This window comes from Anser brachyrhynchus, assembly GCF_964034855.1.
Source record: "Anser brachyrhynchus genome assembly, chromosome: 3".
NCBI lineage: Eukaryota > Metazoa > Chordata > Aves > Anseriformes > Anatidae > Anser > Anser brachyrhynchus.
Window position 1 is genome coordinate 54,566,911 of NC_137696.1, and position 16,392 is coordinate 54,583,302.

Genomic DNA, 16,392 nt, shown 5'->3' on the forward strand with positions numbered 1-16,392 from the left:
AAATATGAGCAGTGTATTGTGGCCTGGTCCATGTTTCAGACAGCTGTGTGCATGAGTTTACAAGCTCTTCCGTATGTCATTACTACTGTTTCCCATTTCCTTGCTGCTTTGTAGCTTTAGTACATTTATTTTCTGTTTTCTATACAGGAGCTTTGCTTGTTTGCTCTGGTTAACAAAATACTATGGCTTTCAAGAGCAGCCTTAGCATAGCAGTAGTGTGGAAAATCAGAAGCAGTGGGTGACGTTGAATTACAGGTCTTTAGATGTGAAGATCTGCTCTGCAATATGTGAATTATGTCAGTGTGTTGTAGATGAAAAACATACGAAACCAAACCAACAACAAAACACACAAATATACATAGACACACACACAAACACCTAAATGATTTTGTGATTGCTTTTTGGGACTGTTGACCAAAGCAACAAGCAGCTGAAGAAACATTTTGGAGTGGCTGTTTAATATTAATGCATTCAGTGTTTTCAACTGTAATCATATTATAGTGGTTTGAGATGATAAAGTAATGTGGAACAACTTAAAAGAGCTATGTAGGTGGAATATGGAATCTGACTAAAATGCAGCCTTGATAACACTGTTAAGTGTTGTAAGTGTTTGGCAATCACTAAGCAGCCAGACATTAGCTGACTTTTTGAACATCTCGTATGCGCTATCTTCCTCTCTGGTTGTCTTTGAAGGCACAATTACTGACTATCCCCCGCCAATTTAGGTCGCATAATTTTTTCCTCTTTGCATATATCTGTGTATTACTGCAAGTTCACATTGCTGGGAACTTTAGAGCAGGATTAAAAACAAACAAAAAACGAAACCAAACCCAAAGCATGTGCATGAACTAAAGTTGCGGAGTATTCCAGATTCACTGCGCTGCCCTTGCGAGTTCAGGCAGGGGAGAAACCTTGGTGAAAAGCCTCTGCAAGAGTCCTGCTGTTTAACTCGGTGCCAGTATACCATGCATCCAGCTGAGGTTCTCTGACCTGTTCCTGCTGTCGGTTACCTGTTACCAGGTGCAGAATGAGCAGCGCTGCTGTTAGGCTCCTCTCTTGTATGAAGCCCAGATGACGGTGCGTGGTGCTCTTGGAATTGATCGTGCATCTGCAAATAAAAAGGTGAAATGCAGAAACTTGAAAGCAAATTTTAGCAATAATCTTATTTTTAGTTTTGACCTTTGTGATGCAGGAGTACTGAAATTACTGGTGGTAGTAAAAATAATAAATAGGTAGGCATTCTGAATTTTAAAAATCTTTTACATATCTAGAAAAAGATCTAAAATCAGGCTAAGTACTTTCTAGATACATTCTCCCCTTTCTCCCCACCTCTAGTTTATAGTATATAAAACCAACAATTCAAAGGCAGGTCATGTATGGGCTATAGCGTCTTAAGGACCTGTGACTTCTGTTTTGTACCTGTATTTCACCCTGTTGATGCGTCTCCATCCTTCTGAGATGGTGATGTCCTTCTCATGTTTCAGAAGCCTTCCTCCTCCTACTTGTGCTAATGTGCTCCATTCTATTTCCATAACCCGCAGTCTGTGAGATGCATGTTTTGTTTTTTCTTCCTACTGAGCTTTTTGATAGGTTAAGTGCATTATTTTATTGAGACTTTGAAATTTGAAAGTCTTGTAAATGTGCATGAAGTAATTTGTTACGGTCGCTTCTCCATTCAGAGAAGTGCAACTACGTGTTAAATGGAAAGCAAGTCTCTCTTCACGCCATTGGGAAACCACATGAAAGTGATTCTCTTCGCTTTGATAAAGAGCCAGTCCTTTTGCATGCTTGTAGGACCGTATATCTGCTTTTTCCTCACGTCTCCTGCCCTTGTTTGCCCCTTCACCTCTGAATGAATAAACATTAATCCAGCCCCTTCACAACCTGCTCAAACGCATCGGAGCGATCCGGCTGTGCTTCGCTGGAGCTGGCTGGCACCTGGGAGTGCTCTCGTGGGCAGGTCCGATGGGCATGGCCTGTGGGCAGCTCTCAGGACAGCCAGGGCTGGCACTAAGGTGCTCAGAGCCAATCTGCCACTGCTGTAGTGCTTAGCTGTGCCTTTAAGCCCAGCTCTTGTTTTAGCTGTGCTTCTGTCACGTATTTGTTTTGGGCGGTTTGCTGGAAATGTTTTTTCAGTCCCCACTGTTTGTACTAAGTAACGTTATTTGATGCTACTTGCAAATAATTTTTCTTTCTGGGGTGGGGTGAGGGTGGTGGTGTGAAAGCTTCTGGAGAAATTCTCTCTTGCCTTGTGTGACTCAGCAATGGTGATGCTGTCCTGTCTTTTTTTTTTTTTAATGCTGATCTTGTTTTTAAGCTAGTACTACACTGTGAAGGTCTAAGTATTTTTATTGATTAAAATATCCTACACCAAATACTCTGCATTTCAGGATGAACCTTTGAATTGAGGAAACTGTATCTGACAAAAGCGTTTGTGATAGAGTTTGTATTTTGTACTTTTTTCTTCTGCTCTGCTGTATAGTCTTCCTTGCTCACTGGCAGAAGTTGACTTGCTGTGTAGTTATATTCTTCTCTTCAAAATAAATGATTTAAACCAGCCAAAGTTTTTTCCTTGACACAGCTTTGGCTATGCCAGAGGTTTGTTACGAGTGATGTACATAGGTGTTTTTCGTATACCAAGGCAATGTAGTGTCGGACCAAAACTTAGCAGGGTATGTCAGTGCTTAGGTGCTGACTTATACCTATTGGTGGTTAAAAACCTTCTTTAGACTAAGGCTGACAATGTTTCTCCCTGTGTTGTAAGCTAATTTTCATTTCAGAGGTCACTCAAAGACAAGGATACAAATTTTTGTAGGAAATAGTCCTTCCTCAGAAGAATTCCTGAGTGGATCTTAAAAAAAAAAAAGGAAGACTTCAGCCTCAGCGAGGCACCACCTGGCAGTGGTGGGGCAGAAAGCTGGGGACAGCGAGCCCTCGGGTTGCCCCAGCTTGGCAGCTGCTGCCCGCCCCGAGCCCGTGTGGTGCGTGACTGCCGACCAGCCGGGATGCAGCGCAGGAACCCTTCCCGAACACGCGCCCAGGAGGGGATTACGCCTGTGATCATAACTGATCTGTTGAAGTTGTTGCTGGAGGCGGTGGTAGGAGCCTGATTCGTAATTACCCGCTTTCATTAGGTGAGCTTACTTTCTGTGTAGTCAGTTTCTAGGCTGGCAAAGGTGAAGTGTGTTCCAGATTTCACATGCCCTCACAAAACCTTACGATGTGTTAGTGACGGTACTTAAAACCCACATTATTACAGGTTTCATCACAGCGCACCTAAAAGCTGGCCATTAAATAATAAAAGCACAAGGATCAGGATTATGTACACATAATCCTTTACCTAAACAATTGGCTGCTGAAATTCCTTGGCTCAGGTTCTGCCAAAGCCATGGCAGGCTTTAAGCTTTGGTTGCTTCACCGTTCTGTTCCTGTACACCCTCCAATTTTGGGCACCCTGTTAGGAGCGGTGTGTCCCACAGGAGCTTTCTGTAATGAAGTGAGAAGTCTTGTGTAGGCTCCCGCTGATGATCAGTGTCTTGCTTGATTGCATAAATACTTATTTTAATGCATTCCAGATAAATTCTGTTTGACAATTGCAGGATATGTACGTACTTCCAAAGCAGTTAATCAAGGAGGGGGGTTCAATTTTGGGGGCTAATTAATGACTAAGCCAGGGAAGGAAACATGAGTTTAATTAGGATGTAGGAATAGCAGTGCCTCAACCTACTGCTGATAGGATCAAGTGACAAAGGAGAAAACTCTCATCTTTGCCGGAAGGCGTAAGAAAGGACCTTTCCGACTGCTTCATTTCAGTTTCTCTTTCATTCTTTCCTTATTAAGGTGTCTCTGTAAGTACGTGAACTGGATACTTCGCCTTTGTGACTGTGGTGCTTGCTTCTGGAGCAATAGTAATTCCTCTACATACAGACTGTTCAAAGTTTTGATCTGCATCATGCTTTTCTGCACAAAGGTTTTCCTAATCCCCAGTGGGGCAATGCCAGTTTTCCTTGACCAGCAAAAGAATGTGGCTGGGAAATGAAATACTCAGTTCATCTCAAGAGATGGACATGCCTTGTGCTTCATCTTCCTCACTAGTACTAGGTAACAGTACAAAACACTTGATGTGTTTTAGGTAGGTCCTGTGAAGGTAGGGACAGGTTAATTTACGGTCGTAGTTTCTGTGGTGGTGAACTCGCAGTAGTGTTTTAGGAGTAGAAATGAGAGCACTGCTGGTGTGGCTCGCTCTTACAGGTATTTGAATTTTAGTTCTTGGTCATCCTATTTGTTATTTTGTTTGCTTCCCCTTTATGTTTAGAGCACCACTAGAGCAAATGAATTTCATGGACTTCCTTTAAACCTTCTACATGTCAGGCTTCCTCTTAGCAATTACAAAGGTTAATAGGCTGAGGTAAATAATTTACAGGCATCAGCATGACTCTGGTCCTTGAGAAAACAATGGAATAGCTAATGAAGTTCAGACTTAACATGTCTGGGAACAAAATAAACAATTTATGGCTTTTTTTCTTATTTGCCTGTTTGCTTTCTGTAAGGACCGGGCTCCGTGTTGTTGCTGAGGTCAGTTTGAGGAATACGTTGGGCCTGGGGCTTGCTCCTTCCCTGTATTCTGTCTTCAAGCATTGCCTGCACTGGGGATTAGTAAGAGTAATGTGGTTTGGTGTGAGTCCTGGTTGTGAAGAGCTGAGGCATGTAATGCTGTGAATAAATGGCTGTGAGTTGGCCACAGAAGAATGTGGGAGCTTTCCGGTACTCGGTCTGTGAAGTGAAACCGTCAGGGAGCAGCTTTCCAGCAAGTCACTCGCTGAGCTTTAAGGTAGATGCTGACACGTCTGTGAAACCTCACGCAGTGTGCTTGTTTGTGGTGGCATAAGCAGTGCCCAGTGAAACAGGAGCTTGCTTCCTTTCTTCCATTCCTTGCCTTTACAACAGGCATGCTGCATGTGCTTAGGCGTGCTCCCCTCTACTCAGCACTGGTGAGGCACACCTGGAGTACTGTGTCCTCTTCTGGGCTCCCCGCTACAAGAGGCGTGGACGTACTGGGGTGAGCCCCATGAACGGCCAGGAGGATGGTGAAGGGGCTGGAGCGTCTCCTCATGGGAGAGGCTGGGAGAGCTGGGGCTGCTCAGCCTGGAGAAGGGGGGGCTCGGGGGGATCTCATCACTGCACGTAAATACCTGAAGGGAGGCTGCAGAGAAGGCACAGCCGGGCTCTTCTCAGGGATGCCCAGAGCCAGGACAAGAGGCAGTGGGCACAAACTGAAACCGAGGCAATTCCACTCACACTTAAGAAAACCCTGGCGCGGGCTGCCCGGGGAGGTTGTGGAGCCTTCCTCCTAGGAGATGTCACAGCCTGCTGGGACATAGCCCTGGGCAGCTTGTTGTAGCTGGACTAGATGATCAGTCCGTGACTTCTCTGAAAACACTAATGCAAAAGTTTGCCAGAGACTTCCTGGGAACAATGTGGACAGGGCTGGATTCGTGTGGATGATGAAGCTTGAGTAATACTTGCAAGATGGCCTGAGGTATTATTAGTAGGAAAACAGCAAAAGGCCTTTAATGGTACCGCATTTAATGATTTTAATGCTTACAGTGTTGCAACAGATAAATGCAATATAGCTGTTAATTGTCTGTCTCTTTGTCAAGAGATCTTGTTCCAAGTGACAGCTTACTGCTCTAAGACAATTCTTCACTGATCTCTTTTTTGAAATCTTAGGTTTATTAGTACTGGGAAGTTCAAAACATCTTTCATGGTTGAAACCCAATTATGTGCTTTTTTTTTTTTTTTTGGTCTTAAGACTGAATTTCCAAATTCTGTCAGGAATTTAGGGCAATCAAACCCAGAAAACTACTACCCTGACTTTGCAGAACTCAGCTGCTCTAGTTGCTCCATTATGAATGTTTTATATACCGGATTAGTGGAAAAGACTTAAATTCCATAGGATTGCACATTCCATTTGTTTTTAAGTAACTCTTAGCCTGCATGCTGCTGTCACTGAAATGGCACCTATATCGTTTGTATCAGGTCGTATTAATTAACTCACAGAAACATTTACATGGCATTTATGTAATTTTTTTCAATATGTTAACAGCATATACTTTTGAAAAGTATTGAGTAGCATTAACCAGTATTGATTTGGATTAACCAGTAGGAGATTTGAACCAATTTTATTGTCACAAAGCTAGCTAAATAGCTACAGTGTGAAAATCGGTAGCTGAAGGAAGACGAGGCCCTGAACACAGTGCCTCTGCTGAAGAGGTTTTTTGGTGGTGGTGGATTTTTTTTAAATGTGTAGATGTCTTTCCTGTTCCCTAGTGGATGGTCTTCTGTGCGTGGAGGGGGTGCGGTCTGGTGCATGTCCTACTGTGTGCTGCTGTTACCCTGTGTGCTGAAGGAGTGGATGGGAGCTTGCAGCGAGAGACCAGAGAACTTGCGGGGAGGAGCTGATACCGGTGGGTCATGTAGTAGGAAGTGGAGGAAGCCAAGCATTCAATGTTAGTCTACTTCTTAGGAAACTGGAGCGCATTAGTAATACGCAGGAGCCGTGTTTTGTCAGTTGACTTCTCAGGAAGTGATTTGGTTTCGTATAGGGCAAGCTGTTGACCCAGAGAGGTTTAGGGCAAGAATGATGAAAGGCTGTGGTGGAAGGAGATTTTGGACAAGGTACGGAGAGATGGATGGGAAAGCCTGGGAGAAGTACAGGCAGCTCTGAAGGGTCGGGAAATATTTTGGTATTTGGGAGTGAGAAGACAGAGCAGGGGATTAGGGGAATTTGGGACTGCAGATGTTGGGATTTTGGAACAGGAAATAAGAAAATGTCTGGGTTAACAGAGTTGGGATAAAAGACTGGTCTATGAGGGGGTGGAAGTTCAGTGTTTTGAAGGAGAACTTGGCAGAGCGCTCCTGTCTTTACCTGCCTGTCACAGAACAATACAATCCATGCAGCTGGGTTTTTGTTATCTGAAGCACAGCCACTTGTCCTCACTGCAGCCAGCAAATGGCCTGACGCAAATGGTGTGGGCCCTGGGCAGAGCTCCAGGACCAGGAAGAGCAACACATGGAGTATGTTGTGTCTTTAATAGTTCTTCTGAACAGTTGCCTCTGGGATATTACTGTATTTCTCTCTGCCACATCAGATCTAATAACTGACTGGAGAAAAATAAAACTTCTGAAAAATTTACTACTGTGTGCAAGATTTGTTATTCTTTTCTAAGAAAGTTTGCCACAAAGTATGACATTAGCTGGAAAACGACATTAAGTCTTTTGTACCGTGAACGTTGTTTCCTGAAGATGTTCAGCAAGGTTGTTTGTGATGTCTGTCCAATCTAAAACTCTTCTGCAAGTAGCAGAAATTTGCGTACGTTCAGTTCATGGCTCGGCCTCCTTCGCTGCCCTAGCAGTACTGCTTGCTTGGGTCTGCACAGGGTCTCTAACATCTGTTGTGTCTGCTTCCTTCTGGTATGCAGATGGGCTTTTAGTGGGGATGGCTCCTGTGTTATGCAGGAGATTACACTAGATGATCACAATGATCCCTCTGACATTATATCCTATGAATCACCTCCGCAAATGCAAGTGAGCCTAATAATAGTTCTAACTTGGACAGAGAAGAAAGGGCAGATGGCTAACATGAACTTGGAGAAAGCGATTCTGTTTTCTCTGTAACCCCTCAGAAATGCAGAGACCTGATCTGTGTTTGTAACAAACAGAGCTGCAGTAAATCTAGTTTGTAATTGCTACCTTTTTATTATGCCTGCACATTTACTCCGTCTCTTTCAGTGCCTCAGTGTTTGCCTGCTTGGAAACATCTCAATTGCCAGAACTGGGCAGGAATTGTCCCCCCTTCTCCTCCCTTCCCATGTGCCAGCCATGCTGGATAGGATCTTGGGGAGATGGTGAGAGGGGCTTCCTCCTCCTGTCCCTGTGGGTGACGCTTGCCCCTTGGTATCTACAGGGCGTGTTATCCAAGGCAGTCACCCTCTTTATAGAGGTATTTGGGATACCTTTATTTCAGTCATTTTTCTTTAAACTGGGAGCTGATGCTGGTTGGCTTGACCAAAACTTAGGGAGCTGATGGAGAGAAATGGGGAGCCTGTCATTGGAGAGCTCTGCCCAACTGATCAGGGTCTTCGTTCGGGTCTGCCTGCGGAGCACAATGTTTGCTGTCACCCCCATGTCTGTTTTCTCTTACAGCCGGCTTACCACAGGCAGGCAGCACAACTTGCCAAAGCTGTGGCAGCTCTGGGACCAACCTGGGAGGCCTGGTTTGGGCAGGAGAGAGCCCAAAGCGCGTGCCTCCCCTCTCTCCAGCCCCTTCCACCTGCACCGCTGCCTCCTGCCTGCTCTCGTGCTGCTCCCTGCTCCTGTCGGGTACGGGGAGCTGTAACACACCCTCTGGAGCAGCCCCGTGTAGGTTTTGGGGCACCTTGTCTGGGATTGTTGGTTTGGCACTGCCATTACGTGGAAACAGTCGGGTTGCTGGCTGACGAGCGTGGGAGTTGGAGCAGGCCTGCTGTGTGGCGTGGCAGCATTATTTCTGTCTCTTGTGTTCCTTCTAAACATCATTCCAGCGCGCTGAGACCGGCAGCGTGGTGTGTTGGATTGTTTTTGCTGGGAGGTATGGGAACAGCTATTTTAATATTGCTTCAGCTGTGAGGATGCCTTCTTCTAAGTTATCAGTTGCTGGGGGATTTTCTTTTTTTATTGTGAAGTAAATCCAATTTAGCTTAGACTCACAGCGCACTTCAGTGAGAGCCACAGGGGTTCCTCATTACTGGTCTGTGGTGGTTTGTTTCAGACGGTGTCTGGGGGGAAACACCAGGGAGCGAGGTGCAAGGTTTTCAATCTGTTTTTTTTTAGCAGTGCTTATTTCGTTGTTGGGTCTATACAGAGAATTTATGACTTGGGCAACTGCGTTTTGTGCAGGAGTTGCTGTAGACAGGCGCCATTACTCTTTTGTCAGAGAAACTATTCTTATAGCTGTGTTCTTGCCCAGCTGCTGGGGTTTGATGGAGAGGGGCAGGATGAAGGAAACCATTGTACAGCCCACCGGCTGCAGGGATTGGAGCTGCAGCGTGAAGGCCAACGCTTACAAGGCGGGTACCTTGCTGCTGGAGCCATTCGCCTTGTCACGGCGGTGTGAGAGCAGAGGGATCTGCAGCACAACCTGAAGTTTCGCTTCCTGTTTATTTGAAAGCAAGAACAGGAACAACAAAATGCGCGCAAAAAAAGAGCTGCTAATTAGGCTTATTCTGTGTTAATGAAGTCAGGGCCCAGTGCTCAGGATAAGCATGGAGGCTCTTCTGTGAGCTATGTGGTCGTGAACTCTGGTGCTTTGTGGTTTGCCTGGCTTTATGCTAGGGGGGATAAAAATACTCTGGTTTCCATCCTTACATTTTCAATGCTTATTTTATGTCTTTTTATATGTGAATTAGTCTGAGATTGTTTGACAGAGATAGTTACTTCCAAAATGTTTTTGAAGTCCAGAAAATCTTGCATGTGAGAATAAAACCTCCTCTTCTTGTTAATGACAGGCTGGCAGGTGCGTGCTAGTCCTGGGTGGGGCAGTGCCTGTGATAGATGCTCCTGCTTGCCTGAAGGCAAAGGGATGTTTCTAACTTTAATTCCTAGTTTCTTAATTGAAACCCACAGGCTAATTCCTTCTTTTATTTCTAAATTCCTTCACTGAGCTTAAGTGAGAACTTAAGTAAAGAGGTGGGGAAGGCAGATTTAAGTCTTAAAATGTGAGATGACCCTTGGTATCTTGTGCTAGATTGGTTGGCAAATAAGATGCAGATTTGCCTAGTCTAGTCTGTACACTTCTCCAGGGCACTTTCATTATAAGTGTTGCTCTGCCAGCTATTTTGGGTGTGATAAGTTTTGTCTTTCAAAAACTGAATAGCGCAGTTCTGTCATGTAAGCACACAATGCATTTTGGGGAAATAAGGAAGCTGGCTCTCAGTACGAAGCGGAGGTTAAAGAAAGGGCAAACCACAATCCAGTGAGGTTTTTTGGTTTTTACCTCTCTATTTTTAGATCGTTTTGCTCCTGAACATGATATTTGCAAGGTAATAACTTGTACTTGAACTGCAGTTTCAAAGTGCCCCAGTACAGTTACGGGACAGTGCTCTGGGCGGAGGAGGTACGTAAGGCCATAAAAGTGACTACTGGGGGCGACCGAATGCCAGGACATCGGGGCACTTGTACACCAGAGCAAACATGCTCCGGGTGTATGGATGTGCATCGTGTTGTATAGCAAACAAGCATCCGGAGTAGGAAGCTTTGCTTTTCTCTGTTGTCATCACAAGAGTTTAATTTTCTGTGTGTGTGTGTTTGGTTTCCTTTTATTTCCTCTTAAAGGAACAAACTGTTCTGACATCAGCTATTACAAGCCCATTAAGTGACTGGAGGGCAGGCAGAAACTTTTTATTTTAGAGTAAACAATTGGTAGGATGATGAAGCAGAAGCTGGCCCACACTCCGTCCTTTGCTGTCATGCAGTCTTATTCATCGAGGCTGTGGCAGTGCAAAAGGAAACACAAATATTTTAGCGACTTGCTGAATTTGTTTCGCGCTTGGCTACAACTTGCTGACATTTTTAATGTCTTGTGTGAGAAATTGATGGTATGTAGTACCATGTGCTTCGTTGAATGGTAATACTGTTCTTTGACTGAATATAGCTAATTTGTTATCTGAGTCATAACGTCAGCCTCCGGGGTTAGCTTTACAGACTCGTAGGAATCTAAAGAAAATTAATTTGGGGATAAAGTAACTTGTCGCTGCTGTTAACAAAGCACCAGTATATTGGTTTCAAGTTTCTTTCCGACGATTTATAGCAGAAAGCTTGACACAACCCCAGCTATAATGTTGAATTACAAAAATCCTAGTTTCACAGGCTCTTATAAAGTGAACGCGAAAGGGTGGCCTGGCCAGGAAAGCATCCCCTGTGGGTTTTAGAGCCGAGCAGAGTGCGTCAGAGAGACAAGGGCCGTGCGGGTTCCAGTTCCTTGCTTAACCAAAGCAGAAAGGATGCTCTCATACTGAAGAGGTAATGCAGTGTATAAATTCATATTGCTCCTGTCTCCTTTGAAGTAGTCAATTTGTGGTGAAGTCACATTTTTTTTTTTATTTACTTGTTTTTCTCCCCCTCCCTAGGAAACCTTCATTTTGCACTGAGGGAGAAGGGGCTGGGTTTTTAGTAAATGTCACATGTGCGACTGCAGTGCACGTGGTCTGAGCACTTAAATTGACTTGGGCCTGAGGTTTGCAAACTGGGGCGGGAGGGGAGAAGCAGCAGGAGCAAGGCCCAGACTGCTGGAGCTGGTGGGATGCTGAGGAGTGGGATAAGAGGAGCTGGACAAGAGGAGCGGGACAAGAGGTGTTGCCTTCTGCTGCACGTGTGCCTGGAAGGGGCCAAGGCCCCTAAGGCCTGGGCTGTGCAGAGCTCCTGGCACGCAGCATTTACACATCCATGGCCATTTTCAGAACTGCTCTTACCCTTTACCACAGTCAATGCAGCTAGTTTTGGTCTCCTTTGCAATGTGCCTTTATCATCTTAAGGATTAGCAATGTTAAAAGAATGCAAACCCCCAAACTTCAGGGTTTCTCTCCTTGATTTTCATGAAAGCTTAGGGAAGTGAAAAGGCAAACCTAGCCTTAGGAAAGCATCCCAGTGTGTATGTACGTACTTGGGGGTATCAGCAGAAAAGGAAAAGAGCTTACTGAATGATGCTTAAAAAGAGAATGACATTTAAAAGTCAATGTGTTCTATACAGATAGTATTTGCAATTACTGTGCATTATCAGGAGGTGGCCAGACTGTGGGACTGAATTTTGTGCAAGGCTAGGTTTTCAGTTCAGTAGTGTCAGTTAATAATGCAGTCTGTTCCTGTTTCTTGAACAAAAAGTTGGAGGAAAAAAAGTCTAAATATCTGTTATATTTGGAGTTTCAAATCTTGATCCTGCCCTTGATCCTATGAGATGAGTGTTTGGCACAGAATATCCTGCTGGTAGATCCTGCCTGTCTTCAACATCAAGGAATGCTGTTTCACTGAGGGATTCCAACAGGATTAGTGAGGTCTTTTAGATAACTGTCCCCCACAATGCCACCTAGAATCTCAAACAGGTGTTTTAAGCGTGACCTGATGCTTATGTACTGTAGGTATCTCTTTAACAAAAACTTTTTTCTTGGGCTATCTTGAATTTCTGGTTGAGCTTAAGGTGCAGCTGAGGAGGAGACTGCTCGATCAGTTCTAGATGGAAAAAAAGAGAAGCACAGAGGTGAAATAATGACTGCTGTCCACTGTGTTGCAGGAGGCATGGACTCTTGTCATGCTTTAAGCTGACTTTTTGAGTGGTAACCTCAAAGGAACTCAGAACTGAGGCTGTATTCTAAATTGATATCAAAATTTTTCATAAAGCTTATTAAATCTAAGCTGCTGTGAGACCCCATTTCTTACTAATGTGGCTTCTCCTGCCTCAGCTGAGCCTTCCTTATTCGTGTCTGTTATATTAAAACAAACACGTGGTCACTTGTTCCAGTGCACCAGTAGCCCACATGTCTGTGGGTAGGTACGTTAGAGATGGTATCAGTTTCAGATGTGCATGGTGGGCAAGAAAGAAGAAATTTTGAGGTGCTTCACATCATCTGGTCATATTCTGTGGCTTTTATTTAAAAAAAAAATCTCTATTTGTAAGTAAAAGGTTACTGTAGAACAGCCTCAACTGCTGCTTTTTGAAGCGTATAATCTTTTAAGTGGTGCCTTTTAATCATAATCTCATTTCTCTTCAGCTTGTGTGTATTTTTTGCCCTCTTTATGATTTCATGAAGTGGAACACTTGCAAGTTTCAGTCCGGTCTTGTTACGGCTTCATCCTAGCGAAGGGACCTGGTGTTCATGGTTTTGAACATCGTGGTGGGACATGCCTTGTTGCAGCGAAGGGGTTGGGGCAATCCGTGCCAGATGCCACCAAGAGGTTTTGCAAACAAACAACCAGGGCAGTAGCGGGATGTGGGTTGCCTTGAAGCAAATCTCTGGGCTGGGCTGTCAGGAGGTTCACGGAGTTTTGAAGGCCTTTTGGAGACTGATCTGGGCTGCAGCTGTCAGACTGGAAGTATTGATCTGGGCTGCGGGTGTCATGGAAATATTGAATGAGACCAGAGGAGGGCCACAAAGATGATCAAGGGGCTGGAGCACCTCTCCTATAAAGACAGGCTGAGGGAGCTGGGGTTGTTCAGCCTGGAGAAGAGAAGGCTACGGGGAGACCTTATAGGGGTCTTCCAGTACCTAAAGGGGACCTGCAGGAAAGCTGGGGAGGGACTCTGACAGGGAGTGTAGGGATAGGACAAAGGGGAATGGCTTTAAATTGGAAGAGTGTAGGTTTAAGTTAGGTATAAGGAGGAAATTCTTCCCTCAGAGTGTGGTGAGGCCCTGGCACAGACTCCCCAGAGAAGCTGTGGATGCCCCATCCCTGGAGGTGTTCAAGGCCAGGCTGGATGGGGCTTTGGGCAACCTGGTCTGGTGGGAGGTGTCCCTGCCCGTGGCAGGGGGTTGGAACTGGATGGCCTGTAAGGTCCCTTCCAACCCAAACCACTCTGTGGATCTGACTGTTTGCCCAGTGGCAGGCACTGCCTGCCTTGGCTGGGGTCCACTGCGTGGGTTTGGAGGTTAAAGCCTGTGACAGGCTGCACACATCCAGTTCTTTTCCTTGTTGGCTGCAGCAGGCAGGCCTGAAAATTCATGGTGTGTGAGCTTCCTTTGTGTGGTCTGTAGTCAGCAGGTAATTCACTGCTGTTTAAGTGCAGGTGATGAGGCATTGCCTGGCCCTTAGCACTGCTCAGTGTAGCTTTACCTGAGAGGTGTTCTGCGGCATGGCCAGAGCTATGCTGGAGGTGACAGCCTGGTTTAGTGGGACAGGCTTACTAAAACTGCAGCTGACTTCTAAATGGCTTTTTAAAAAACAGTCTGGAAAGCCATCTTCTCTCTGCTGAGCGGGAGGCCACTGCTCCTCCCTGCACTTGGACCCGTAGGTGCTCTCCCATCCTTCCTCCTCATCCTGCCCAGTCCTTCCAGCAGTTGGCTGGTCCCCGGTGGTGGCATTCTCCATTCCTTCAGGACATGTGAGATCAGTGATCTCCTTCCTGAAGGAAGCTATTATCTGCATTGGAAGCATAAGGAAGTACCTCAGCAGCTTTTAGAGTAATGCTTCAGGGTGAAGAAGTGTTGACAAAGTCTGTAGATCAAAAGCCCGTGGTTTCATAGGCTGCAGCTCTTCACCGAGAAGCCTGTGATTTTGGTAAGTATTTGTCCTCCCCAGTGCTGAGATGCTGAGCCTGATGCAAAGCAGATGCTGTGGTTGCTGTCAAGACTGAAACACTTGTATGACTCCACAAGTACCAAAGTTAGGTATAGGTTTCAACAGCTTTATTGACAAGTTGGGTTTAAAAAAAATACAACACCTCTGCCATTGAGTCTGAGCAGTGTTTAATATGACCTGTTTTGAACAAGCTAAGATGAAGAAGAATGCATTTTCACTCATGGTTTTCTTATTTTCTCTCTCCAGATGAACACAATGATGTACAGAAAAAGACGTTTACAAAATGGATAAATGCTCGGTTTTCCAAGGTAACATGAATTTGAAAATACTTCTTTATTCTTTGTGATGTATTGCCTAGAACAATATTGGTTACCTAGGCTTTGCTCTTACTACTGTAGAATACCCCTAGATAAATGTGTCAGAATGCCTAATGAAAACATACCTCTGCTAAACAAAATAATATATATTCCTTCTGTCTTTCCACATGCACATAAGCATTTGTCACAACATAAAAATACCATGCGTCTGATTTAAAAACTCAAAATGAAAGATTCTGTTTGTTAATATTTTCAAGTACGTAGATATCTGCATGGTGGTGTCTGGATTTTAGTCCTCTTACTTTAAACGGTTTATTTTTGCATGAGTGCGTTAAAGTAGCTTCTGAGCCCTAGTCACCGTGTTTACTCCATGCTGCTGAGTCAGCTTTACTCATCCAAAACACTCTGCACACCTCCAGTTGAGGCCACCTGGTATTGCTACTTTGAGTCTTGACTGTGAAATCTTGTATAATTGCTTGCTCATTTTGATTTTTCCTTGGCTCTCACGCTGTACACTTCTTCTTTTAATTCTCTTTATTGATTTGAGACTTATAAGAGGTTCTTGTTTTATGCTTTGGGAAGAGAAAGGAAATAGTGGTTGCTTTGCGATGCTATTTAAAGCCTGCTTTTTATGCCATTCTGCTGATAGTGAAAAATGACACATTGCCCAGGCATGCCGTGCCTGTGGGAAGTTTCCCTCGTTTATAGTTTGAATGTGTGAACGAACCTGGGCTATGATCAGAGAAAATTTTTTTTTTTTTTTTCTTCTAGCCGGTATGGTGCTGAAAGTGGGGTAAGGATAACTCCTGGTGATCCCACTTTGATGAAAAGGGCCGTGCGTGTGGAATACTGAAAGTTGGTGCAAGTGTAGTAGGAATGCTGGTGCCCTTTAAATAAAGGAATGTGACAGTGCTATGGCAATGAGTGGCTTCCTCTGGAGCATTGCCCTTCTGAAGTTCTTGGTCAGCAGAAAAAAAAGTTTTACCTTCCTTCCCTTCCTGTGCAATAAGACACTGGGCAATGCAAGGCTTGTGGCCTTGGTTGATTCATTTTTGGCCTAGCTTTGTTTTGATTGAAAGCTGATATCCTGCACTCTTAATCCAAGGCATGCTTGGCTAGTTTCCTCTTCAGGGGAGCGGCGCGTATGCGTAACTGGTTGCTTCTATTCTGCCTTTGCTGCTGAAAAAGAAGAACAGTCCTCTGGGAGCAGGGTTAGGCAGGGCAGGATCATGTAAGGAGTGAAAACTTGGTGAGAAAGGAAGGCTTATTTTTAGAGACTTACCCTGGCTTAAAGATGGCAAGAATACGGAAATGGTAGTGATACTGAGAATGTGTTATGTGGCTTGCTTGTATGCGTCATGGATGTGATTTGTATTGAAATGCATACAATTGTTTTCAGCTTTTATACCTGTATACCTACGGAAATATTGTATGAAATGGCTTTTCCTTTTATGCCATGTATTTGCACAGATCCTGCTTAGTCCCTGGAATGCCCTGCCTAGAGGGTGTGGACAGATGTTGAATTTGAAATAACTTGGTGACTTCATGGCCCATTAAAGTACCTGAAGTTATGAAAGCTATGTTAATAATTGAAGAGAATTATATTAAAGGACATACTCCTGACTACTGCATATCTAATTCAAACTTGAGCATGCCTATATTTCCATATTAAGATCAAGATATATGAAGATTCATGAACTGGGAAGTTCAAATTGCAAAGAAATTGCTGGTGTTAAGCAGAAATCTCCCT

At 44.5% G+C, this 16,392-nt stretch overlaps 1 protein-coding gene across 4 annotated transcripts in view; it reads left to right on the forward strand.

Moving 5' to 3' along the window:
• UTRN (utrophin) overlaps positions 1-16,392 on the forward strand; it is a gene marked incomplete at its 3' end in the record, with an annotated part of 370,441 nt that overhangs the window by 43,101 nt on the left and 310,948 nt on the right. For all 4 annotated transcript variants that reach the window (XM_080586229.1, XM_080586228.1, XM_080586227.1 and 1 more), the window contains one exon: positions 14,572-14,633. In XM_080586229.1, the coding sequence (XP_080442355.1) occupies positions 14,572-14,633 (62 nt within the window). The remainder of the gene's footprint in view (positions 1-14,571; positions 14,634-16,392) is intronic.